This window comes from Chaetodon auriga, chromosome 6 (assembly GCF_051107435.1).
Source record: "Chaetodon auriga isolate fChaAug3 chromosome 6, fChaAug3.hap1, whole genome shotgun sequence".
NCBI lineage: Eukaryota > Metazoa > Chordata > Actinopteri > Chaetodontiformes > Chaetodontidae > Chaetodon > Chaetodon auriga.
Genome location: NC_135079.1, coordinates 24,639,468 through 24,667,008, shown reverse-complemented (window position 1 = coordinate 24,667,008; position 27,541 = coordinate 24,639,468). Strand labels below are relative to the sequence as shown.

The following is a 27,541-nucleotide window of genomic DNA, read 5'->3' as shown; positions in this document are numbered from 1 at the left end:
ATTCACATGGCGGCTGAGTATCTGCGGGGTGGGGCTGGATCTCGGGGCTGTTTTGAAGTAAAAGTCACCACAGCTCTACCGTGACTGTAAAAACACCAGCAAACAATGGATAGGAAACTGAACTTGAACCGAGCTGAGACGTTCTCCTTTGTCAACCCGTGGATCCGATATTTTCTCTTCTTCTTCAGCTTCTTATTTTGGGTGAGTAAAGTTACACTGTTGAAAGATTTTTCCTTTGTGTGGAGACACCATTACACAGCTGTTACGGTGTCCCAGTACACCATATATTCTTCATATCTCTGAGCATACAAATCACCAGCTATCAGGGAGTTGTAGCTTTCATAACAAATCAGATCTGCTAGAAGAAGAAGCCAAAGTAAAAAGGGCATAAGAAAAAAGTATATGAATAATTAATGTAGAAAAATAATTCAGATAGTATTCAGGGCTGCAACCAGCAGGAGCACCCATCCTCCCTGCTGCTACCTATTTTAAGTTTACTACAGTTATATATGGACCTTGAGATTGCTCATACATCACTGTAGCAAATGTTGAGTGGTGCATTCTCATCAAATCAGTAAAGCACTGACTCACACCGAACTACAAAACACCTGCAGGCCAGCTGGTAGGCTGTATCTGAATGTTTCTATATATTTTCTGTCAAGTACTGTTAGCTGAAAGCTGCTGTTCAATGGCTGCGTTGTTTGACAACATGACTGCACAAATTTGGAGATCATATTACATCAGTGATTCCCACCCAGGGGTACCTCTACCCAAGAGGGTACAAGTATGTGTATCTGCAGGTGCCAAGGGGTACCTGAACATGAGGCAGGTAAAGAAATGCTTAAGCTTGCTTAAATGCATTGGACAAATTGCTAAAATTGGAAAAACAGTTGAAATAGCTACAGGTAATGGATAAAAGGCTTATCCATAACAATATCCACTTTTATATAATGAACAGTGTTAGATAAACTCCAGCTTAAAAAAGACGTAAGTGACCAGATTTGGAATACGATGGGTGCTGTCACAGAAAGTTCATCTGACAGAGCTGTGAAGGTACATCAGACAAAAAAGGTTGGGAACCACAGATGTACAGTATACACCACATTATCCAAGCTCCACCAGTATGTGTCAGTGTAACTATAAGGCCAGAAAATAACTGGGACTGTTAGAGAACGAGAAAGGTATAGCAGACACTTTGATGCAGCCATTAAACTATCCATTAGGCTCTTTGTCCCCCATCAGCAGCTGTTTTCACACAGACTCCCTCTGAGTCCCTCACTTTCCTTCCACATCACTATCGCAAGCACACGGATAACATCTGAACACTTTACGGAATCCTTACACCTCCATCATATCCCTGTTCATCCAATCCTACACAAGCACAGCGAGGGGGCAAACATTGTACCACACTCTTACTGTGTTTAGAGCCAATCAGCAATAACTGCAGCCCCGGCAGCCCAGCCTGCGTCGACTTTGTTTATCAGACACGGGCTCAGAAGTGAACACTGCAGCCCTAATCCATCAGGCCTTTGTGCCCGCGTCCCCATGGCTCAGTTCAGCTGGCTTTCACCTCCGCACAAAATCCGCTGGGAGAAGCCTGATTCATCCCTTTGAAAAGCCTGAAAACAGAGCTGGAGCACATTCACTGTGCGTGTGTGTCTCCTGTTGCAAATGCACACTGCCACCCGTATTCACATAAGCACACACAGTGGCAATCTGACAAATGGAAGTGCAGGTGTAACAATTCCTACAAAATAGAGAATATCCTAAAAAAAAAAAAAAAAAAACTACCTATGCTTTCAAAAATCTGTAGAAACTACAGTGCCAAAGAAAAGGTGCATCAGTGATGTTTTGTGTTTCATCAGCTATTGTCTTGTCAAGGCTGAGCATTGATTCAAAAATGTGAGGGAGATAAAAACATACCATTTCAAGGTACCAGTTTACTTCTCTGGGGGAATACACAACAAGAGGTTTGGACGTGAAGGCTGACAAATAAAAGTTACACCTCTTTCATAGCAGATTATGCCATGGAGCACGGCTCCTCATGACCTCCAGAGACCCACTACAGGCTTTTCAGACAGAAGCAAAACAAATCCAATACAGGCTGAACAAACTGCATTCTGTATACAAACACACACACACACACACACACACACACACACACACACACACACACACTAACACATACACAGTTAGAGATCAGGAGACTGTGAATCTGGAGGTTGGAAATGCAAGCCAAGCCATGCAGATTGTTACTCAAGGTGAGAAAAACAATTGAGGAAAGGAAGAAAATTAGTACTGACAATTCAATCAACAGGAAGCTCTAATTCCACATATTTCCCACCCTCTTCGCTCTTTTATTGTCTAGCTTCTGTTAGCGTGAACTCGCATCCTCAAGCAACACCATTACTTACAGCACACACACGGCCGTCTGTGCCTGAATGTTGTCACTGTTTTGAGACCTCATTAAATGAGATACTCTTTGCTTCATCCACTGCATGCAGTGTGGGCTGCTGACTTCCTTTTTCTGTTCAATGTTTTACACAGTCGGAGGCCTTTTTCGCTACTCTAATGTTTTCTTGTTCTCTTTTTTGGAAACTGAGCAGGTCTCAGACAGATCAACACCCTGAACTCCTCATATCTCTCACTCTTTCACTTTCTCTCTGATTTCCCCCTCTGTCTCTGGATGTGTTGAGGACGCTGCAGGCATTTTATTTGGTATAGTCCACCTGCAACAGTAAAAACACAAAACACCGCTCAGTCAAGCTTGGGTGGATAATAACCATGACTTTTTAACCAAGGTCAAGCTTGACTCGACTGGGACATCCATGCAGAAATACCCTCGTGTAGTTTTGAATTCTGAAGGATTGTCTTTGAAATCACCGGCGGACTGAGTTTGCCAGAAAAATGAGATCCCCACTTCAGTGTTCCACATGAACGGCCTCCAGCTTCAGATGATTAAAGCCGAGATCCATATGCCCGGGCATTTTTTTTCCACTGACATCCATCTGTCTGTTTATCATAAACGCATAAACTGCTGTGGTTGCCACGGCTACAGGTGCTCTGTATACTCAGCACCCGAGAGAGGGCTCATCATTGCTAATTTCGCCACACCTGTCCAGGTTAACAGAGCAAACGACTGTCTGTTCAGATTACAGCCAGCACACTGGAAGCAACATAAACTGAGGAATTACTCACCTGTAACTGCTGCATTTTGGCAATGGCTAATTAAGACAAAGAAGAATGTACGTGTATTCTGATAGATTCCAAACGCTTACCCTTTTCTTGTCAAGTCAGCTGAACACTGACATAAGCTAAAGCCTGCAGACGGTTAGCTCAGGTGAGCATAAAGTAGCAGCAGGAATAGCTAGCTTTGGAAACTTTGGAAACGATTTTAACACTTCGGTTTTTGAATAGAGTAACACAAACAAGACGAAATGATTGTGCTTTAGAGGTACTGATACATTTGGACAGAGCTGAGCGAGCTGTTTCCCCATGCATATTTGTGCTAAGCTAAGCTACCATGTTTGGTTTTCCATCATCATCACAAGTGATTGCAGCACTATTTGGCAGCCATTAGCGACTAAAAAGTGAAGCACAATCACATGTGAGCTGCCATAAGAGAGAACGGATCACCTGATCAATGTGTTATTTGATTCAAGGGTTTGTGTAGTTGAACCTTTCCGATTTCCATCTTTTTTTCCCCAGGTTTTCTCCTTGTTGATTGTTGCAATTGGGGTGTATGCTAAAGTCCAGAAAGCTACAGGTACACACACCACACACTTTTTCCACACTACCTATTTTATCCATTCAGCACCTGCTTTGTGTTCCCACTGAATGAAATAAATGTGATAAGGTGTTCCTCCAAACACTGCAGTCTCTCAGGCTGTGAGATGGTGGCCTCTTTGCTGAGCTTCTCCAGACACAACGCAAGAGCTTGTCACATTCAATGGGTCGATGAGTTTGAGCTGTTTCCTTATTTCACCTTGTGCCATTATTTCAACATTTAATTTGTAATACACAGTGGATGGACAACAAAAAGGATTAACCTGGGATCATTCCAGCGATTACGCCTCTTTATCCTGCATAATCCACAACAGATCAATGATATTTTTAGGGAATGGAGGCAGGCCGTGCAGGGAGGGAATGAATCTGAATAATGGTTAAAAAGGAGGGCAGAAGGACAGAAATGAAAAGCGGGAGGAAAAGAGGTAAAGGCAGGAACAGAAGAGGACAGATATCTAAACAGGGGCTGTTGTGTTCCTGTCTTTCTGCCAGACACGGTGCGGGACACGTTCCTCATCGACCCAGCTGTCATCCTAATTGTGGTGGGGGTGGTCATGTTCTTCATCACTTTCTGTGGTTGCATCGGAGCCCTCCGAGAGAACATTCGCCTCCTCAAGACAGTAATAGACATAACAGACACATTACTAATACTGCCGCTGTGTTTTGCTTCGGATACGGTAGCTCAATTTAGATTTCATCCAAAGCCAAGTCTTACATCTAATGTGAAACAACAAATCTGACAGTCAGTTATGATTCTGGCATCGTCAAACTGCATTTTAATATTCATGTCTTTTCTGACTCTAGTTCTCCTTTAGCCTGACATTGGTCTTCCTCACCCAGCTGGCCATAGCAATTCTGGGCTTCTTCTACTCCGATCAGGTACTTGTCTTAATTATCTGTGATAAAGAGTTGCTGTCAGGTCACATTTGATCACCAGTTCTCTTCAACAGCAGACCATAAACACCCCTGAGTGTACTAATTATTCTTCCCCAGCTTTTGGACATTGCATGCATGTGTAAACTACAGTGCATAAAACTTAATAAGACGCAGCATTTGACCCCACAGATGGGCCCACTGAGCCCACAGGGGGAAGATCTTGTCAATGCCTGAGCTGAACAGTTTATATCGAAAAAACACATGTACATCAGGGCTACACTGGTAATGAGAGTTGTGCTGCGGATTGTCAACCCTGAAATGTGTGTCTCAGGTTTGTTTTGAGTCTGAGTTCCATATGTGTTCATACTGGAAACATACAAGTGTACTCAAACAAGTGAGTATTCACGCTGATGTACACTATTTTCCCGCAATGCACAAGGGAAATGAGGAGCTGCTCACAGTGAAGTTTAATTTGCAGCTATATTTTAAAGACTGATGTGCAGCAGAATGTGTTGAATAAAAACTGCATAAGCAGTATGCAGCCTATAAAGTTAGTATGTAGTGTGGAACTGGGACACTGCTGAGCAGGTCGATCAAAAAGCAACATTATATTCTCAGATTGTTTCGGCTGAATGAATTTTAGAAGCCTCAAACGTTACAATACAGCGTTTAACAAGAAACAAGTCGAGAGCAAATCAGAAGCATTTACCTCATTTTCTGTGAAGGATTCTTTCTTCTATCCATTTAGAAAATAATAATCATTTTGCAACCCTTTGTAGGGGGTTCCCATCCCCAGGTTAGTGTATCATTGAATAAAAGTGTGGATGAATAGTGCCTGTGTTTGTATGACAGGTAACCCACTCTGCATGCTTGTACATATATGGCATTCCTGTGTATCCGTCTGAGCCCTGTAGATGACCCCTGTGAGTGTTTTGGAGGCTACAGGGAAGAGAAGGACCCACACACACACACACACACACACACACACCTCCAGCATCCACTTATCTCCTATAGTAACATCACATTAAGGCTCCACTGAGAATAAAAACACACCAGCTAACGGTGGCAACACTCAACGACATCAGTGTCTGGTGGCGAGGTGCCTGGTGCCTGATGATACCTCTCTTATCCCCTGTGTTCTCTGTCAGCGCTAGGACTGCCTGCTGCTAAACAGAGCAGTTTAACAACCCTCGCAGCATCCTTCCTCGCTAAATGATTCAAATGCTTCGGCACTTCAAAGTGGAACCAAATGTTCCATTTCAACAGATCCCTTGAAGGAGACTTTGCCGCTAATGACATGGGGAGGTGTGACGGTGGGCTCCGAGGCCCACGAGCGTACTGTGCCACGTGGAGAGACAGAAACAGAAGGACAGGCAGGGAGAGGGTGGGGGGGGTGTAAAAATCATAACACCACTTAGTAAAAGTACTTTGGGATAAAAATTTGGGGCTATTTTGATAGAGCTCACAGTATTTTTCAACATAACCTGTTCTAACACGCGTTGCAGTGCAAACAATTCAGAAAGCCTTCAGCAAACCACTTACTGAAGTTCATTTCAAGCTTAATGAAATTTTAAAGTTCAGCTGCTTATTAGCATAGCATACTTATTAGCATACAGTACTCCCATTAGCATACATTACATCTGAACTTCTGTACAACCGTGGCCATTCTTGCTTTCAGAAATTCAAAGAATGGAGATTTGCATTAAATAACTCTCTGTTTATATGTGAGAATAAAAAAACTAAATATTTACAATGCAGGGCTTCATTAATACCCTGCAGAGCAATATAATACAATGGAAAGCGAAAGCTAACAACATAAAATAGCACACAATTTCAACATCTAAATCAACCTCAGAGTTTCAAAACCTCATTACAGATTATTCACACAAATCAATGTATTTCATTTATATTTCATCTGAGTTTTGTTCATTCAACTCAAGTGGAGCTGATGAAAATTACCACATTAAAATAACAAATGGGCCAGTCCGAGTAATTATCTACTGCAGCTGAAATGGTGTAAAACCTGCCTGTGCGTTCTGCATCTTGCATGCATCGTCCGTACTGATCTCAGAGGCATGAATGGTTTTATTATCATCGTTACGCTGCGCTCCTGCAGCAATCATACTGCAGCAAGAGGCCCTGCTCTGCTGCGGTCGTGTCGAGCTGCATCCCAAAGGATGCTCACACAATGCAAACAAGAGGATGTCATCATCTCTGTTCAAGGTGCTGTAAAAGTCGATGAAATCTAAAAAAGCCACCTGATGGTGGATTTCAAATGATCCCTGATACGATCCATTTTGAGTTGGGTGAGGATTTCTGTGGCGTCTGGCACTTTGCAATTCTCTGCAATAGACGTAGTCCAAGCAATAAACTGAGCCACAAAACCTGTAGACACTGTTCACCTCCGACAATTTGTTTTTTCTTAATAAAGTCACTAAAGCTTAACAGATTATATTTTTCTAGAACATCGCAATGCTGACACTGATACTACTTCTCTTTATGTACCATCCCATGTCCTCTCTCTTAGACTCGGGATGCTTTGGGAAAGTTTGTGAAGAAAGCCATCGTGCACTACAGAGATGACCTGGATCTGCAGAACCTGATGGATTACATCCAGAAAGAGGTGCTCTGGCCAAATCCACTTATAGCTGGAGTGTCCGTAGCCATCCACATCATACAAGCCTTCAAACTGATCACAGGGAAAGGTTTATTGAATATGAACGACATGAGACCACAACCACAGACCACAGGGCTGTATGTCTCATGTTATTTTGGCCTTGGTTTTCTATATGAGAGGCTACATGTTCCATACAGTCCCTGTACTCTGTGGGTCTCCTCTTGTGATATTCCCATTCCATCTGCACACATTGGCACACTTGCGAGCCTGGGTTTTCCCACGGGAGAAGCCCAGACTGGCAGGATGTACAGCACAGAGCACGTTTCTAAATATATACCTGCCCTGTGCTCTCCTCTGTTTCTCCCTTTCACACAGTTCAAGTGTTGTGGGTGGAACAACTACACAGACTGGTCTTGGAACCTGTACTTTAATTGTACACATGAGAACCCGAGCACTGAGCGCTGTGCTGTGCCTTACTCCTGCTGCACTCCTGTTCCTGGAGAGGTGCGTGCTTTCCTGTGTGCCCTCAGAGCATTAACTGTGTGGACTCTGTTTACAGGTATGAAAGCTTCAAGGGAAGCTGCGACCTGTAAAGTAACTTTAACTTAAACACACTGCTTCAACCCGCAGGTTGCACATCAAAAAACAGCATTTCATAGAGATAAAAAGAGGTTTCAGAGTCATGAGAAGCAGGTAATTGAGTTCTGTTGTGCTCTGTGCAAAACTTTATTAGGTTACATGTCACAAATGAGCATTTGCTAGCTATAAAAAGTCGTGAAGCAACTGATTGAGTCCCTTCATGCTCTGTGCAAAACCCCGTCAATGTATCAGTCAACAAGGACACAGTGTTTATAAGCCTGAGACAGATCATTCTGAACGGGAAAAGTTCAACTTTTGCCACTCACAGGCAAGAGTATAACATACACAACATCAATTTTTTAAAACTAGGTTACTTGAATAATTTCAGTTCTGAGTCACACAGGGACATGTTAAGATGCTATGAAAGAGAACTGTAGATATGCTGATGTGCGTTAGCCTGGTCCCACACACTCTGAACTGCTGCCCATCTCTTAGATTTGTTCAGCAATTCAACTGAGGTCTGGTGTTGTGCCAACTGACAGCTGTATCCCCCAGTTAGAGAGACAATTGACCAATCAAAGTTTATGATGCAGGATTGAGACTGGGGACATCATCTTTATACACGGCTGGCTAGCAAAATGCTGACAATGAGATTGACACAGTTGTTTGCAACCACTACCAATGACTCATCAGTCACTACTAACAAAATAACTTCTCCTAACAGGGCTGACATGAAACCCATGTCAAGTTTAATGAAATGTGAAATGAAATGGCAATTTCCTAATAATCAGTTACTTTTATGATATTAATTACAAGAGATAGAATAAAACATTTCACAAGCTTCAAAATTCAAAACTATCAATACAACGGGACAGCATGTCAGTGGTCTATAGACACTAGAATGACTTTCTTGACAGTGACAAATAGTATTTGCATCATTTTGACACTGCAGAAGTGCACACGCGTCAAAACTGCAGAAGCTATTTATTTCTTTGCCTGAAGGCAACATCAACATATCTGCATCAGCTGGTATAAACTGCTGCTGGTATTACTTTCCTTTCCTCTGGGCTATGTAAGTTGTCATGCGAAGAACTGGTCAGATAATAACCAACCAGTTTCTCCCTTGTGAAGTACCTTCAGGGTGCATGAATGATTGTGTGAACGTTGTGTGGCTTTCAGCGTCTTAGTTATCACAAGCCAGCTCCATGAGCTCATTTGCATCTAACAAAAAGTTCAGAATGACAAAATAATCATGGGAAAAAATCAAGTCGCTCAAACTGCATCAACTAAGACTGACTGCTGAAGCTCACCAACTGGGATGTAATGGTCATGTCTGAAAATGACCAACCTTTGTAGCAGAGTGATGGCAGCAGTAATTCAATTTAAGCCCTCTTTCATAAAGGAGTTATGATATTTTGTTCATACAGATCAATGCATACTGCCTGCACATGCATTACAAATTTAATGTGTGCAGATAAGCACGCATGCCAGCACACAACCAGTATACATGCAAATGCTGTACTCATACATGCATGAATACACACATTTGCACATGCATAAAGATGCTTGTCTAACCTGCAGACAGACAGCAGCACAGCTCACAGGCCACCAATGACAATTCCTCGTGGTTTGTGTGATGGCAGAAAACAACAGAGTGCATGTAGATCCATCACACCAATATTGATTATACATCATGCTACACAGAAAACAGATCACAGTAACCTTTTTCTACATGGGTGAAAAAATCAATTAATTAAATCCTAGAAGAGCTAGTGCAGTGCTGCAACCTGCTGTCCATGGCCTGTAACTGCTTGCCTACTTTAGGGACTGAACAGCGCTTCCTTGTCACATCAAGTGGATGTGTTGTTCTTTTTTCCTCTCTACAGTCAGCAACACTATCCCTCAACTGTCAAAATAGTTAATATCTTTGTTAATGCAAAATAGCACACGGGATGTGAAACAGCAGCCTGGGAAGGCATCTGTTTCGGTTTAATCTGTCAAGACAAGAAGAGAAAGGTAATTCCTAAAACCCTCATGTTTTCTCTGTCTGTCTGCTACACAGGCCGTGATCAACACTATGTGTGGTTTCGGGGTTCAAACTCAGAACTACCTGGAGGCAAACAAGTCAATCTACCCTGTAGGCTGTGCAGACAGAGCAGTGATGTGGATCGAGTCTCATCTGCTGCTGGTGGGGGCTCTTGCCCTGGGTCTGGCCTTGCCTCAGGTAACCCCACACATGCTCTTATTTAATGCAGGCTGTGCACTAATTGGCAGCAGTTTTTTGACATTGGTAACCTCAGACAACTCTTGGCTGAAATGCCTCTAGTCTTCCCTTAAATAAACTCATACACACAAAAGTCAATACAGGCATCAACTGAGGGCTCACCAGATTGAGCGTGTAGCAATCCACATATTGATGGGTCCTACTCCCTCAAATGCAGACTCGCACATAATCACATCAGAGAGCTTCCAAGAACATCCCTGCGTGGGTTCAGAAGAAGCAGAACAACCATGTCTTTGTACAAAATGTAAAAACATCTTATTCTTAAAGAAACCAGTGGTGTAAGGTTAATGGAGACCAGTAGGGTAGAACTGATTTAAAATGGGGGGTTACACCTAGACAGCTGTAAGTAGGCACAATGGGACAATGAAATTTTAACTGCACATTATCCTTTTATTACACTGTCCTAGTCTGAAAGTGCAGGTTAATGTACGACTGAGATAGAAGTCTGTGTGTGATCATATAAGATTATGTGGCCAAGAAAGGCGGATATTAACGATTCACTCCTACTCACCGAGCCCTGCTGCACAACACAAGTCAGATCCCACAGCATTAAGTACTGTTAATAACTCAAGTCACTGTGCTAGATTGGCCATGAAATCAAATTAGCACTTATCAAAAGCTGTCTCTAAATAATTAGTTCACTTACTTATCAAAATGATTCAGGTGCTGTCAAATGAGATTCTCACACAGCACGCAGCTCTGGCACTGCATCTTTAGCCTGATCTCTCTTTACAGTTCATATATGACTGATTGGGTCCCCAATGATTCTGCTCAGAGGGAAGTGTGTGAATTACCCATGAGTCTTTCTCAAAACAATTACATTAGTATTCCACTTGCTTTGATGTGCAGTAAATCTGATGATGAAGTTCTCTTTTTGGTGTTGCACATGCTAAACACTAAACACGATAACTGGATTTGTCTGCCTAACGAGCCACATCTAAATCAAACTGTTAATTATTGAAAAGCTCTCTTAAAAGCTGTGTTTGCGACTGATGTGTGTGTTCCCGCCAAGGGAAACACTTTGTGATCAGCTCTAAGTGTTAATATCCCTTAAATATAAAAATACACTTATTTCCACTGACACAATCTACAATAGTCTTGTGTAATGTTGAAAATGTTTCCTCCCTGTGCCAAATGAGCATTACAACACCCTTCACAGGGGACCTTGAGATGTTCGGCACAGGCTGTACAGTCACAAAGTCTGTTCTGCACTCTAAAGTGGCTGCTGCTGTCCTCTAGATTGCAGGCATCGTGCTGTCCCAGATGCTGATCTCTCAGATCCAAGATGAGATTACCTCCGTCTTGTGAGAGTGGGCCGACGCAGGGGAGGAGGAGGGAAGACAAGAATTTACAGTACTCTCACTCAGCTCTACTGTCGTGCAAGGACATCTCTTTTACCACTACTGTATCACTGCCACGTTTGAGTACATTTCCTATCCTTAACGTGTTGTTGTTGCGGACATAAAAGTGTGGTGCACTTTATTGTGTTACTCAAATAGTCAACGCACGCAAAAGTGCAAAGAGTATATTTATTGGTTTTAAACATGGCTTTTGTATTGATCTTGACATGCAGCTTTTATTCTTGAAAAATATTTCTATTTAAATGTGACATTTGCTAATAAAATGCATAAGAAAAAGATATTTACACTGCTATATATTGGTTAGAGCTGTCAGTTTTGCTAGCTAAATGGATTAACTCACACAATGCATGTGCTATTCACCATGCACATGGACAACTTGCGATTAATGTTAGCTCATTACCTTCAGAAATGTGCGAATGTGTTCATTGACAAGGCTTAATAGGTCAGCAATCTAAAAGGGCGAGAGTGCTGTTTAAAAACTCGGAGTCTTGACGGCAGTGCCAAGTTCCTTCCAGTTGGTAAAGGAGCCCCCTAAAGCCAAATGTCAGATTATGGTGTGGCTTTGAGGTTTTTTGCATGGGAACTGCTCTGTGCATCTTGCAGTCAGCTCAGTCATGAACAGCCAGGGCTCTCTGCATCAGACGATCTGTCAGAGGGGAGTGTGGCTTCATGGTATCGCGCTCCACCAGAAGACATCTGCAGGTATTCAACACAACACGAGACAAGACAGTACAAAGAAAGGAACACAGATTCAGAGAGACGAGCTGGGAGGCTGACCTGATCAATAATGAAAATGTAACATGGTGCACAGATGGGGGATGTCGGTTACATAATGGGGGCACACATTCTATATGCACATGGAAAGACAGCGACTAGAGAAAACTCCAGTGGACAGCAGACCCAGCAGCAACTGTACGGTATCATGATGAAATCCAGTACTTCAAACAGTGCAAGATCTTTCTTTCTTTCTCCTATAATCTCAACCGATTTTCTTATAAAAACATGGATAGCAAAGACGGCCAGCACTGAAACTGGAAAAGACTGAAAGCCTTCTGTTTGGCCTGAAATCCCAGTTGTACATTACCTTCCCAGTTTCTGGTGGTGCTTATTCTCTGATTTCATGGCTGCATGAATAAGCAGTTGATTGAAGACATCCCTCTGTAAACAACAGTGAACAAACCCATTAGTCAACACAAAGCTGCTCCGATGCTGTATATAGAGTCTTTCCAGCCTGTTGTGGTATATTATATGTACGCTGTTGCACCTTGGGGAACAGTTCTCTAAACAGACCATAGAATGCATGAAGTCCAATGGCATCCATCACAGATTCATTATTCATACTTTGGTGCATTGTGCTCCACATTCTCACACAAACTAGTGTGTTCATGGACTGAAAGCCCTCAGCTCTTATGCAGAGTGTTCTTCACCTCTGCTGTATTTCACAACAACAGAGATTTCTATTTCACTCAAAAAGACACTATACAACATGATCAAAGATATCCCAAGAAAGTAAAGCCTCAAGGCTGTCCGCGTTGCACATGAGAACTGTGATTTAGCTTGGATTTTATTTCATTTTACCCATTATACCCGCTTCTGTGGACCTTACCTGTGCATGACTGCCGCCTACTTCAACCACACGGTAGCGTAACGGATACAGTATGTCCATAGCTTGACTGTAGTTGCCCTGGTTGTACTCAATCATGGCCTGACACATCGGTATACCGACAGACCCAGCCAGCTGATGCTGCTGATTGTCCCCTGGCTCTCTGTGAAGGAAAGCAGTGGTTTACAACAAAAGAAGAGACATTTCTCTGTACAGCCGGCAGGTTGAGAAATGAGGGCAGGCAGAGGAATGTTTTTCAGGGTGAACGTTTGTTCAGGGGTGGCAGCACGAATCTTAACATTTTTCATCTATGCAGCACTGTTTCACCAGTGAGGAAAAGAGACAAAACAACATTTACATAGTTTTTCAATTTGAACAAGGCAACATTATTAAACAGGTTTTGAGAGTAGTTCTTTCTGGAAAATACACAAACAAAAAAAACCCCTGCTTATTGAGATTTAAGACAAACAGGAAACCGTTTAAACAAACAGGACAATAAGGAACTCGAAGATTAAAAATAGGATTTACAGATAACTTCACTTCAACTGTACAACACAACCAGGCTCCTGTCATTTTTCAAAGGACCTACTGAGAAAGCTCCAGGTTAGTTTCTTTCGACAGACTAAGAAGGGTATTTCAGCATTACTCTACGGAGATGTGAAATGCATTAACATCCCAGGAGGATTCGCTGCACCGCAAGGCCAAGGATTCCATACTGCTGTGAGGCTTTCTTGGATTAGCTAATGCTTAGAGTCACTGCCTCTGACTGTAAGAGGAAATATGTAAAATGGTAAAATATGGATTACATAAAACTGTGCAAGCCTTCCAAACCAAAGTAAAAGCGACACGGTATCCTGTATGTGAGCGATGGATTTAAATACATGCAAAGCTCAAACACATCATCAGGGCTTGCCTGATAATTCAGAGCAGAGCTGTGCTGAGGTCTCTGAATGTGTCTCTTACTGAGGAACTCACTCTCAAGAGTTGCTTTCCCCCCCGAAGGTGCATCATTGCCAAACTCTTGTGACTTGCATTATATTACATAACACTGAAAAGCGTGGTGTGGTTTTAAATGGCAGCTTTTTTCTTAGCAAAGGCTGTCCGTGGTCAGACACCACAAAACTCCAGAGAGGCAGCAGCTGCTGGTGCATCCCGGGAAGACCCGGGACTGCAGCTCTGAATTCTCTTTCTGACTGCATCCTCTCTTTATCTGGCCATCCTACGCTCTGCCTTGTTTCTGTCTCAGTTTTACATAAGGCCTGTGTGGCTCTTATGTAACGCTGACAGAGTGTTGAGGTGTGCAGTGGAGGGAAGAAATGGTGCAGAACTTACTTTGCCAATGCCTGGAGGCCCTCGAGGAGACGCTGAGAGGTCCCTCTCTCTTTAGCTCCCAGCGAAGTCATGAGGAAGTGGAGGTCGTTAAACAAGGTCACGTGATCGTCGGTGTGAGACTGTGACACCTGATACAGCTCTCGCCAACGGTCCTTCACGCACACACCTGACACAAACACACAAATGTTGTTGAAGGCAGCTTAAAGGCTGCAAAAACATGTCTGAAGTGACAGCAGGTCGTTTAGTCTGTTTTTGTGTGAACAGAATAAAAACATCTGATCAGAGGTTCTGCTAATTACAGAAAATTCCAATACAGCACTCATAAGCAGTTTCACTTAAACGCACAGTAAGTAATATCTGCTGCAAGGGTCACTCGATCAAAACTACAATTACTGCCTTGTCTGCCTCCATGAATCAGTCAAGCTGCAGTTTCCATCCATGTGTGCCCAGACTCATATCATATATGTAGTGAAGACTTTGAAGGAATTTAATAAAAGGTATAAAGTGTTATAAAGTTTTTTTGGTGAAATGGAAGTCATCACGATATGAACATGTGTGATTGTAGTGAATAATGTCCAGTGAGAGACGTGCTGTCTTCACTTAGAGACTGTTCTTTCAGAGAGTCCAGAGGACTGACAGAGAGCTTCATCACATGGAGCAACAACAATCACCTGAAGCTCAGTATCAGCAGAACCAATGAGCTCGTGCTGAACTACAACGCTTCAAATATAAATGTTGCTGCAGAGAAGCTACAAACTGTAAAACGTGGAAGCTTCACACACATCTTCAAGCCGACAGCACAGAAGATCTTTACAATGAGCACAGATTCAAGATTAGTGTCTCCAGTTCAGTATCTGAGCAAATGTGAAATATGGTCACAGTCCGCCTTCTGTTCCTCAGTTATGCTGAGGAACAAAGGATTCTGATGTGACACTGAAGCTGACCTTTGACCTTTTCGATATAAAACATCATCACCTCATCATTTTATCCTGCTAGACATTTGTGTGAAATTTTCTCATAATTAGCGTATGAATTCTTGAGTTATGGTCAGTTTGTGAGGTCACAGCGACCTTTGTCTTCCAAAATCAGTTAGTACTCAGTAATCAGTTCACCCTAAAGTCAAAGTGAATGCTTGTGCCAAATGTTAAGACATTTCCCTGAGATATATATATTTGTTATCTCAAATGAGAAGCTGCAGTCCTTCAGCCCATCAGCAACACATTAACAAATGTTGCAGCACCTTCATCAGGTTAATCAGCTTCACTTTGAACATTTCTAATAGTGGAACAATGCACCATTTCAAAAAAGTAATCTTACCCTCCAATTCCAGTCTGCTGAGCATTGAACTGGAATCTACAACATCCAATATGGATCCTGAGGCTTTACAACGACTCAATACCTTAGGAAAAAAGAACAAACTTATATTATTTACCTCAAACACTCAAAGATGTAACATGTAACGGCCTCCACACAAAGACATTGTTCGGAGAGATAAATGTTTCAAAATGACACAGTAATGTTTTGCTGGACTGTGAAATGAGCTGTTAAACATTCATGAAACTCAGCTAACTTGAGGATTTCTGTTGTGTTCAAACTTACGGCCGAGGTGAAAGTTCTTGAAAAGATACGGGACATGAAAGGGCTTTACTTTCAAATTGTCTCTCCTATCTTTAGAGTGAATGAAAAAATAATCAGTTCTGGCACTTGACACTGAAATGCATCTCCACACGGACTTGACTTTCATTTGCTCACACTTGCCTTCACAAACACAAGCACAACATATTGTTTTTAGTGGGCATCCCCTGTGTATTTGTACATGTACGGCTGCTGAAAGGACTGTACGCATGCAGACATATACACCATTAAAGTCTGGATGCAAGCTCTCAACACAAACCAACCTTAGAATCGAATATTTGCAGAGCGGCTTCGTATTGGCCCTGTGGAGGAGGAAGAGATGAGAAAGATGAATTTGAATAGCTTCAGACTGGAGAGATAAGTGAGGTTGATAGATTCTGTGGCACAGATGCAAACACAAATGAATCTTGAAATATAATCAACTCCAAACTTCAAATTACCCACAGGGGGAAGGATATCATAAACACAAGTTCCACAAACATTCCTATGACCAATTACTTGCTTGACTGAGAAAACTCATTCAAATTTTTACCTGCTCAATGAAGTACAGAGCCCAGTGCCAATAGTTATGACCAGCCAGCATGTCAGAAATCTGGAATAAACAATACATGTGTGAAGTTTTTTTCCTTGGGCTTTTTCAATTCATATCTTCATTCAGTGAGCTCTTACTAACTGTACAGAGCAGCACATGGTTGCCGAGTTGTGATTCATCGGAAAAACACTGTAAAGCAACATCCAGTGGTTGTACCTGCCAGTCTTTCTCTCTACCCTCCATGAACTTCAAGCCTTTGTCCACCTCTGCTTGCATCTCATAAATATGGGCTACAGTGTGGACAGACCAGGCATCGTCTGGAGCAACAGCGAGCGCCTGCACGAGAGAGTTGAACAGTTTGAAGAAAGGAGAAGCTAAACAGATGCAGAAAACCTGCTGTATTTGGTACACCGTAGCAAAATGACGACTCAAAAATAATGGCATGCTCAGCCCTCAGTTACTATCTTTCATTTCAGCTGTGATGTTCCTCAATCTTTTCTCAAGTGGCTGTCATGTCACAACTGCTTTGTATGCATTACACATTCAGCACAGAAGAGTCGGGCTGAGAGAGCTGCTTATTATTGGTGTTCCACAGCAAATTACTTGCTGAATTGAGCTGACACAAATCACACAGACAGCCTGGACCACCCAGCCACAATGATGACAACAGCGTGTACAACAGACTCGAACGCGGAGGAAAATCTCACCTCCATGGCGACTTTCTCAGCCCGGTCGTAGAAGTGAGTCTCCAGGAGGCCGAAGGCAAACATACCTTTCATAAAGCTGAGGGCACAAATGCGCAAAGAAAAAAAGTCATCACAAGATACAACGAGGAAAGTACTTTTATTCACCTATTCAAAACTGGGACGATGAAAAGCAGATCCTGCCTCGAGACATAACAATGACGGCTAAGGGCCACAAATGACAGTGCTCTGAAGTGGCCCCCTTACAAATAAAAAAAAAAAAAAAGACAGCATGATTTTTACATCAGTGTCAACTTCTGTGTGCCATCACGGAGATAAGTGCCGCCACATCACTGCTGTGTGGGAATATGGGCTTTTACTTTCACAGTGGCAATGTTGTGGCAGTACACTGAGGACCTGTCTCTGTCATACAGACAGAACTTGACGATATTGTTGTGAGGCATGAATGTTAACATTCGGGATGGGATTCTGTTTGGTCTGACTCATCTATATATACTTGACGATGTGTTGTTGAAGAAGGGTGTGGAAAAAGACAATAATTCGCTCGTTCCAAGCTGTCAGAAACACAGGATGAGCATAATTGCAGGTGTGAGAGGTTACCCCTCTGCAGCACAGTGTGACACCTCAACTGACACCTCCTGAAAGCCTCTACATTCACCACTTTCCTCACAACCACCAGATAACTAGCCCCACCACGGCACTAAGCAGGTCCATTATTATCTACACTATCTGTGTTTGTGCTTCCTTGTGTGACACAACATTGACAGATTAACTCTGAAGTTGACACAGCAAACAGTTGCTTATCCACACCTGGTGACTGTAATTTCAGCATTCTCTCTTTTAGCTCTGTCTTTGGCCTCCACAAACTCCCATGGGAAATATCTGGCTCATTAGCTGCTAAATGCTCCACTGTTCACCGACTAGTTGCTAACTGTGTCTATCTGCTGTTTGGTGCTGAGCAGGTAGTGTGTAGTGGCTTTCTGGCTGAAAACAGCTGCCAACAACAACAAGGCTGTGAGAGCAGTGAGAAACACAACAGTAAAGATGTGAGCCGTAGAGCTAAACATTGATCTGAAACTCACTGTAAAGCTCTGTGAAGACGAGGGGAGCTGCAGATTCAGGTGATAATTCTCTGCAGGTTCATCACTTCATTTCATTGTCACATTGATCTCACGCTGTCATTTCATTTTTCAATGCTCCGAACGTCACTGATATGCTAAATTGTGTGCAATTCTTTGTAGATGGCTGCAATGAATTTGCTTATTGATACGCTTACTAAAACATTCAGATTTCATAACAATTCACTAAGCATGTTTTCAAAAAGCTCAGTATCACACACTGACCAGCTGTACATAAGCTCATTAGAACTGCATGTACACTTTATGAGTTATTTTGAGCTACACAATGTATAAAGCCAGTGGGCGCTCATTCAGTCCTGTTGTCTCAGTACAGTAAGCCACCACCGACACAGATTAGAAACTCCATTCAAATTTCAGAGTGCTCATTATTACATGTTATTTATGTGGGAACACACTCATCATGATGACACATAGAGTTTCTGTGTGATGTACTCTATGTATTAAGGCCCCCTTCACTCCCATTACACTATAACTAAGCCAACACGCCGAGGTCAGTGAGTTTTCATATGATTAAAAATGTATCCGAAGCACGTCTCTTGTCACGTATGCTGTGTTCTGTACCTGGACAAAGGCATGTGTGGCTTCCAGTAGGGCATCACTCTGGCCACAGAGTCCCTCATGTTGGTTTGGGCTCCCATGTAGAAGTACGTATCATGAGCAAACTTGATGGCCAACAGATCAGTGGGGTGGTCCACCAGAATCTCTTCCCATACTCTGCAAGCCTTGGGAAAATCTCTGGAAGGAAAATGATGCACTGTATAAGCTTTGTGAAGCAATGCAGGACAATAGAATTAGGGTATCATGAGAATCACAGTATGCTTTGTTGAATGGAGGGAATTTAAGGCCCTTGAACATAAGTGCCCTCAAAGACAGTATTGAGAAACAAAATGTCTTCTCAGTATCACAATACATCTGACTACATCATGGGGGAGAAAGACACTGCAGATAAAATACAAATACTGCTAAAGAAACTGAAATTAACAGAGGAGCCTTTGGCACACACAATATGAATGTTGAGGATCTGAAACGCATGACTGCATCACGTGGGGAGAGACAAAGAGGAAGTGAAGACTGAATATTCACATTCTTCCAGTCCTCGGCTGTCCAAAAAGACATCAGGCTTTTGTAAGTGCAAACTATTTCCTCTGGCTGGGTGGTAAACAAAACTGATCTGTCCTCTGGCTGCACTGTAGCACTCACTTCCAAACATGTGACATCAAATCAGTGGAAAAGTCTCTCTATTGGTCAGATTATTTAACAGGGGAGAAAACTCAATAGCACACATCTTCTATAATAACAGTCTGGTTGGTCAGTGTGGTGACAGTGTGTGGTTTCTACTTGCTGTACAGTCTGATGGCAGTGGGCACACATAAGCGCCTGAAGCACTCTACACTCTGCACTGTTTTGCTCCTAGGTGGGATGATGTGGTAGCTGAATGAGCTGCCCATCTGCCACAGCTCGTCATTGAGAGGCACAGAGGGGTTATACAGGATGGCTTTGTCCTTCATCTTCCACTCTGCTGTCCAGTTCCAGCCCGACCACACAGCAGGCCTTCGTCACCAGCTTGTTAAGTCTGCCAGCCTCTCCAGCCTCGATGCCATGGCCACTAGTACTACTACTGAGTCTCCTCAGGAAGAACAACCTGCTCTGTCCCTTCTTAAAGACAGCTTCAGTGCTGTGTGTCCAGTCAGGTCTGTACCTGTATGAGTCCACCCTCTCCACTTCCTCTGTCTGAATGATAACTGGGGTAGGGGCCCTCCTCTTCCTCCAGTAGTAGTATTGGTCTTGTTGATACTGGGCTTCAGGTGACTGTTCACCATGTGATGAGGCTCTCTATCAGCCCTCTGTACTCCTCCTCCTCTGTTGATGCACCCAACAATGGATGGCTGTGGCCTGATTATGTGATCGGGGGAATGGAAGGAGAGCTGTATGCCCCCCCTCACATGTCCAGGATCTTGGCCTGTTTAGCTTAATTTTCCCTGATGGAAAACATTCACAGACAACTTTCCACGCTACACATCCCACAGACACATGTGCTTGCACATATAATGAGGTTTTATTTTTAATGTTTTTAATTTGTTGTTTAAGTGATGACAAATAGCTTGGAATCCATTTTTAGAACATTCGGCCCTCACAGTATGTGTGTATGCATTATTCCACACACTACTTCATGAACTGTTAGCAGCACCTATTGCACTGCATGTAATAAAGAAAACAGAGATTATATGTAGAGGGCAGATTTCCACACATTCCATACACATCAGTGCATGTTTCTTTGGATCCCCTATTACAGCTTCAGTGAGGATGCTGGTAACCACTGGCCCTTGTATGACTGTGTTCTTATTCATCAGTCTGGTCTGACTGTATTTCCTGTGGCAATCTGGCTGTGGATCTTACCCACGTGAGTGGAGCTCCATCGCCTTGACATGGAGCCTCTCTCTGGGAGAGATGTCCTGGCTGTTGGCCAGCTCCACTGTTTTCCTCACAGCGCTGCTCAAACGCTCATTCAGACGGATGGAGCTGCCCGTTCCCATCAGCTCCAGCCCCGTACTGATCACATGGCCCATAACTACAGGGAAAACAGTTGACAATGGTCCTTTCTTTTACACTTTTCTTACTGCAATTCGACACTTTACATGGAGAATCACATGCTCTTGTAAAAGTTTGGATTTTGATGTGAAGCCAGATACATGAAAGGGCAGCTTTGGGTAACTACTGTTTAACTAGGTTGCTCAATTTCTGTTCATGTTTAATCAGAGACGAAGTTACTGTTAAATGTTTTCATCTCCACTGTGTGCCCGCAGGATAATGAAAGGTTGCTCACTGGTAATTCACTTTGAGTTTTGACTTCAAACTGGACTTTATTCCAGTCATGATTTATATTTTATTACAAACTTTGTTAAAAAAGTTACCGCTCATACTAAATATTGGTTGATAAATGCTTGGTTTATGAGGACATCAGCACAGACACCTGGGTTTTATTCATATATTCACATTGGATGGCTCTCTCTCTTGACAACAGCATTCATCCTAAACTGATGAGCTCAATGTATTTTCCATATGCAATCACATATTACAGACATATTACACATGCAGACAAATATTCCAAACACTTGATGAGAGCTCAAATTGAACACACTGTGAGCAGCGTCTAAAACACTGATTACAGTTCATACAAAAGATTGGTTTGACAGGCTCTCATCAACCTCTGCTTCATGATCTCAGGTCAGTGCTTTGGGTAAATAAATGACAGCACAGTGAGTGATTGCTAAGCAGAAAACGCTTTGTCATTGTATCAGACACAGTGGACGTTTTGACTTGTCATAGCAATAAAAGCAGAGGTGTAACTAGAACAGCGATAACGTCTCAGTTCCACTTATTGTCTTATGAGAGTCCTGGAAGTGGTTCACCTCAATAGACTGCAGTTGTCAATAATGTCATGAATTCTATCTATGCTTTATGCGCAGCTACATTTTAGAACATATCAAAATGTTGGTGCTTGTTTAGCTGAACAGGGTCCCTGCCTGATCTCTGACTAATGAGAGTGTTTATTTATTACCAAAGTAGGGACCTGACAGCCCGATATCTATTCATCAACTTTTAGTAAAAAGGAGGTACTAACCTTGTCAATGTTTACTTAAAGAACAGAGGAGTGCAGTGATTTTTAATGAGGCTGTTGGCAGTGGACTGCAGAGCATGTTCAGCAGGTACCTTCACTTCTGCATTTTTTCAATGCTAACTCTTAACACTGATTCACTGCTGTCTTTTACACATTTGAATAAACCCTACTTGTTTTATGCCAGAGTTCATTAGCCTTGATTGGCCTTGCGCACACTCACTCACTGCTAACTATATATTTATTAATCCATCCCTGGACTCCTCCCTCCTCATCTTTGTGGGTATATCGCACATAAAACTGGCCACTAAATGACCCTCTTACTGGCCGCCCCTGGGCAAAGGGGCTTTTTTTTTGTCTCTGTCCCTGCAGCCTGCAACCACCTGCATACAGATGTGGAATTAGACAGGCTGATCTAAATTAGGGCATACCCCAGTGAAAAAAACGACGCTAAAATAGACTAAATATTAGTGTACTGAGCATGCTAAAATGTACTTGCATCCAGACTATTAACTATTGTACTTCAAGTATGCTCAGTTGGAACAACTAATTGTGTACTTATTACTCTTCAATAGTATTTAAGTTGGACAACATAACAACATAACATGGGACTATTATAAGGATGCTTAATATACTGTACTATTTATTTTATATTGGCTCATGCTATTCTTCAAGTTAAAGCACAACTGAAATACATTTAGAATATAATGTAAGTTGTATTTTTAGAGGACATTAAATCTAACATACCTCTTCACATTTTCAATACACTTTAAGTGTATTTAAAAACTCCTACAAATGTATTATTAAGTAAGGATTTAAAGCATATTACCAATTTGGTTAAATATATTGCACTGACAGCATAATGTACTACTAATGGATTATACATTGCTTGAGCATTTCCAGTACACTTCAGGCGTAATTTAATAATCCTAAAATTAGCCTACTAGTGTATTTTTACATACTTATTGAGTATTTTCAATGTGCTGTAAGTATACTTTAAACCAAAGGATGAACAGGATGTGCTGTACACATATACCCTCAGATACATTATGCAATCAATGCACATTAATGTCTGCCTGTCCTTGAAATGTGTGGCATGTACATTGTTTGTAACACTGTATTGCTGCCATCTTGGCCTGAGCCCCCTCGAAAATCAGGATTTAGTAATCTCAGTGGAGTCACTTGATTAAATAAAGGTTTGATTTTAAAAAGTAATGAACTCTGCTGCTGCCTTCAAGGCAGGTGTACTTTGAGAGTTTCAATGTGCCACCTGGACTTATGTGCTTAAGTAACACAAACACACACATATCATAAAATTAATAAATCATATGAATAAATAATGCCTGGCCACATGTGGACCTACCAAAGTTAGGGTCAGCTGCCTTGATAGCAGAAATGCATCCTTCCATTCCTCCCAAGGTATCATCATTCCGCCATTTCACATACTACAAAGTTGACAAGTTAATTGCAGATTTTTTTTTCACTGACATGCAGCACTCTGCACAGTATATCACAGTGTATGTGTGCAGTGCGTCATACAGGTGGGCTACCTGAGAGAGCATGGCGTCATACAGTTTGCACGCCTCATTGCTGCTGGTGGACAGTGGAAGACCCTCTGCCCTCCATGCCTGCAAGAAAGACGCAGACAGAAATCAGTGGACGTTGTGTACTCATACACACATCCTGCCACAGAGCGGTTTCCCTGCTGTTCACGCCAGACAGGCGCCTGTGAGGACGCGGAACGTTCGCTGAACTTGACTCCGCAACGAGCGCTTATCGGGAAACTTCCGGTTATCCACAGACAGATATTATCTTTAATTTCACGTTCATGAGTTAGCCCAGTCAACTTAGCTGAGTCTGTACTGAGTGTGAGCTCAGAAGTGGAACAGTTTAATCCCACACTTCACTTTCACTGTTTACGTCCTTGTTTGAGCTCCATTAAAACTTGACGTTACGTAACACTTATGCTTTCTGTACTTTTCATTTACTTTCACACCAAAATTAAACAGCGACAGTCGTTTCCTCTCCCACGCTATTCTTTGTCAAAAGGTTAAAGTTAATATGATGTAGCTGGTTTTTCCTGAAGCCCCATCACTAACCTGGCAGTCCCTGAAGCTTGAAGTTGGCATTTTGAAGCTGCAGTTTTACCCTCTTCGGACAGTCAACCTCCCACACTTGATGCGCCCGGTTTATAAGGGAAAGGTGGCCGGAAGTTGAGAGTGTTTGATTTGCTTTCAAAATAAATGCACGATCAAAACGTGTAAATAATGTTTATATTACAGTATAGCGTACTTTCACTCATAATTTTCATGTGTACAATTTGTATTGGTACTGAGGAGAGACTTTTTCAAGGAGCTTTATTATCCAGTCCAAGAAAATCATCCTTGTTGATATCATCAACAAGTTTATGAGAGGACAACGTCCTGGTGACGTCATTAGTCACCTCTGCTTGGGCTTGAATACATCTCTAACAGAAGTCAGGGACGTTTAGCAGCAGAGGGTCTGACAAGCAGTTGCTAATGCCTGCAGGTACTCCATGTGTTTTGATGCTTGATGCTCAGGACTACAAGTCTATTTCTCTGCCTCTGCTGCTTAGATTTAAATCATTCTTGCTTTAGTCTGTCTCTTGTGAGCCCCCCAGCTTTATGGAAGTGCACCACTAAATCGTTGGACAACTATTTAAATGTCTTGATCCACTTGACTTTTCCGTAAATTCAGCACAGACTTATCAAGCATTTATCAAAACATATATGCTATAAAGTGTATATGATATTAGATTTCTAAACCAGTGTAGCCCAACTGTATTATATAATCCACCTACATGCATGTGGGTTCAGGCCTCATCTCTTTGCTACAGCATCTAATATTCTCTGCAGAAACAAACAGATTTGAGCTTGACTATCAATTCAGACAGAGCTGGTCATGGAGGTGTAGAGAAAGGGAAGACCTCTCGCCGAATAGGGAAAAAAGTAGCCAAAAACTCTGTTAGTTTTAGCCTACAATTGTGTTTCATAACAGTTAAATAAAACATGTTCACAAGCATAACTCATACAATCAGAAAGGGAGATTTTAGTGAACAGACATCGAAAAGAACAACTGCATTGTTTTATTGCCGTTTTCAGCATACATCCAACACCCCTATGTATTTTAGCTACATGAAGCATTTACATTACATGTCATGTGTCAACGGAACAGTTTAAAAATTAGGATTCATTTTCTTTACATATAATACAGTTTGCACACATGTTAATAAATATCAATACAATCATGTCAAACTTATCACACACCATCTAAAACGACTCTTAAAATTACGCAACTTTTTTTTTTTTTTATTCACAGCTCATACCAAGTCATAAATATAACCTTTAGTGTTTCTGTGCTGTAAAACAGTGACCAGTGGATTTTACAGTTGTCAAAAAGGTTACCAGATTTGACTGTCCACCAGATAAACCACAATGATCCTGCCTGATGCAAGCTGCTAATAAAGCACTTTCTTCAGCACCCCCATTTAAAATCATCTGTGTGTGTTTGTTTGGGGATATCATGTATAAAAATGTTTGAAAAAAAAAAAAAAAAAGAAGACATCTCGAGTTCCAGAGGGATACACATATGTGACTATTTCAAAAGCCAGCCGACACAGAAAAATAAAATCTAACCTAAGTGTCAAGAATGAAAATGAAAAAGGCATCTTGTTCAAGGGTATTAACACTGCCAAATACTGATGTAAGCGTTGTGTAGTGTGTAAGTTCTTGTGGTGTACTCCTCAGATATTGCAGCCCATCCAACAACAGAGTCCTGTGGCGCAAAATGAGTCATGTGAGCTATTCTGTTCTCTCATTAACGGCAGTGAGATCGGCTTCATTAACGATGACGTCCCACTGTTAACACGCGGTAGGAAAAACTTATCTGAACTTGAAGAGACGGTGTCTTCCTTTTCAACAGTTGCTTTGCTTTGCTGCTTGCCACAGTAGGAATAAACATCCGATATTGAACATGGACAAGTACTTGTAAACGTTAACAGTCTGTGTGATATACAGTGAATGGCATGTCACGGAGAGGCCCATCATTATCGACTCAAGTGTTCATACGGTTAATAGCTTGAGGCTGCATTCTATGCCCTAGCTGTCAAAGACGATGTTAAGTTCTTCTATTTGCCTGCAACCTTCATTCCTGGCATGTAATGGCTTTTGGGTGCATGGGAGTTACGCAAGATAATGAGATTCTGGGCTCTCTCCTGCACATGCAAAACAAACAAAAAAAAGCAAACAAAGATAATAAATACAAAAAAAAAACATGGCCATATTTAATGGTTTCTTTGCGTTGACTCAAACACTCCGTGAGAGGGATAAACGTGGTGACTTTCGTTAGGATGTGGAGTCAGTCAGTTTGCTGCTGGATAGAAAGGCAGCTTCAGCAAAGGATGTCCTTCATACAGTCAGGCTGAAAAGGAGAATCTGAGATTGCAATCGGAGACATCACTCCAGCGTTCTGGGGCAGCTGTGGCTCAGGAGGTAGGTTGTCCACTAATCGGAAGATCCGTGGTTCGATCCCTGGCCTGTGCTCCCAATGGCTGCGTCATCAGTGTGTGAGTGTGAATGGTTATCGCTCCTGATGAGCATGTGGCACCTTACATGAAGTGTATGAGTGTGTGTGAATGGGTGAACGCTGTGCTGCGCTTTGAGCCGTCGGTAAGACTAGAAAAGCACTATATAAATGCAGTTCATTTACCGTTTGATTACACCTCTGTAGCAGTCCTTTTCGGAAAAGAGAGGACCCTCATCTGCTGAGAAAAGGACTTGCTCTACACAACTATACACAAACAAACAATTCTTTAAAATCCCTTTACATCAGCAGGACCGAACTGCATTCTTCCCTTTAGACAATCCAGAATGAAACATTCGCCCAAAGGCCCCCGCCCTCCCTACGTTTGAGAGGATCCACTTCAAGGCTGGGATGATAAAGCTGTGAATGTACTCGCCTCTCCACCCACAGAGAGAGAGAGCAAGCAAAACTGCAGTGATTAACTAGGACTGCCTTTGGGCATAGGATATGTAAACGTTGCAGACTGCTGCAATGTCAGAGGCAGTCGTAGAGTCTGTGTGTGTTGGGGGAAATCTTTACACATTCACTGCTGCAGGTGTTCAGCAGACGATTCTGATCAAACATGACCGTGCGAAGCAGAGACTGTCCATCATGAGTCAACTCCTTTAAGCCCAGTTGAGGTTGAAGCCCTTGGAGAGCATAACGGCCTCCAGGTCCTTGTCCTCCTCCTTCTCCCGAAGCCTCTGCTCTTCCAGGAGGGCCACCAGGGCATCACGCTGCTCCACCACCTCCAACATCTCATTCAGGATCTGCTTCTCTTGAGCGAGCTCCTTCTCTGTCTTCAGGTGGTCTGAGAGAGGCGCGGGAGAAGGAGGAGTTAAAGAGAGCAGATAACACAGAGTAAACATTCAGAGCAAGTCAGAGTGACTGACTGC

General features: G+C 42.4%; 3 protein-coding genes across 6 annotated transcripts in view; 1 reads left to right on the top strand and 2 right to left on the bottom strand.

Moving 5' to 3' along the window:
• Window positions 1-11,769, top strand: tspan33b (tetraspanin 33b). The gene is made up of 8 exons (XM_076734075.1): window positions 1-201; window positions 3,709-3,766; window positions 4,279-4,406; window positions 4,591-4,665; window positions 7,190-7,285; window positions 7,655-7,783; window positions 9,921-10,082; window positions 11,382-11,769. The coding sequence occupies exons 1-8, from the start codon at window positions 106-108 to the stop codon at window positions 11,448-11,450; spliced, it is 813 nt and encodes a 270-aa protein (XP_076590190.1). The 5' UTR covers window positions 1-105; the 3' UTR covers window positions 11,451-11,769.
• Window positions 11,654-24,253, bottom strand: ttc38 (tetratricopeptide repeat domain 38). Its single transcript, XM_076734074.1, has 14 exons — window positions 24,164-24,253; window positions 23,615-23,692; window positions 23,428-23,509; window positions 20,846-21,017; window positions 19,010-19,183; window positions 17,313-17,388; window positions 16,822-16,941; window positions 16,606-16,665; window positions 16,337-16,375; window positions 15,756-15,837; window positions 14,439-14,604; window positions 13,110-13,269; window positions 12,588-12,661; window positions 11,654-12,199 (listed from the first exon to the last, which is right to left on the bottom strand). The coding sequence occupies exons 1-14, from the start codon at window positions 24,191-24,193 to the stop codon at window positions 12,112-12,114; spliced, it is 1,401 nt and encodes a 466-aa protein (XP_076590189.1). The 5' UTR covers window positions 24,194-24,253; the 3' UTR covers window positions 11,654-12,111.
• Window positions 24,254-25,147: 894 nt separating this feature from the next.
• mical3a (microtubule associated monooxygenase, calponin and LIM domain containing 3a) overlaps window positions 25,148-27,541 on the bottom strand; it is a 91,825-nt gene continuing 89,431 nt past the window's right edge. For all 4 annotated transcript variants that reach the window (XM_076732921.1, XM_076732922.1, XM_076732916.1 and 1 more), the window contains one exon: window positions 25,148-27,456. In XM_076732921.1, the coding sequence (XP_076589036.1) occupies window positions 27,272-27,456 (185 nt within the window). In that variant the 3' untranslated portion in view covers window positions 25,148-27,271. The remainder of the gene's footprint in view (window positions 27,457-27,541) is intronic.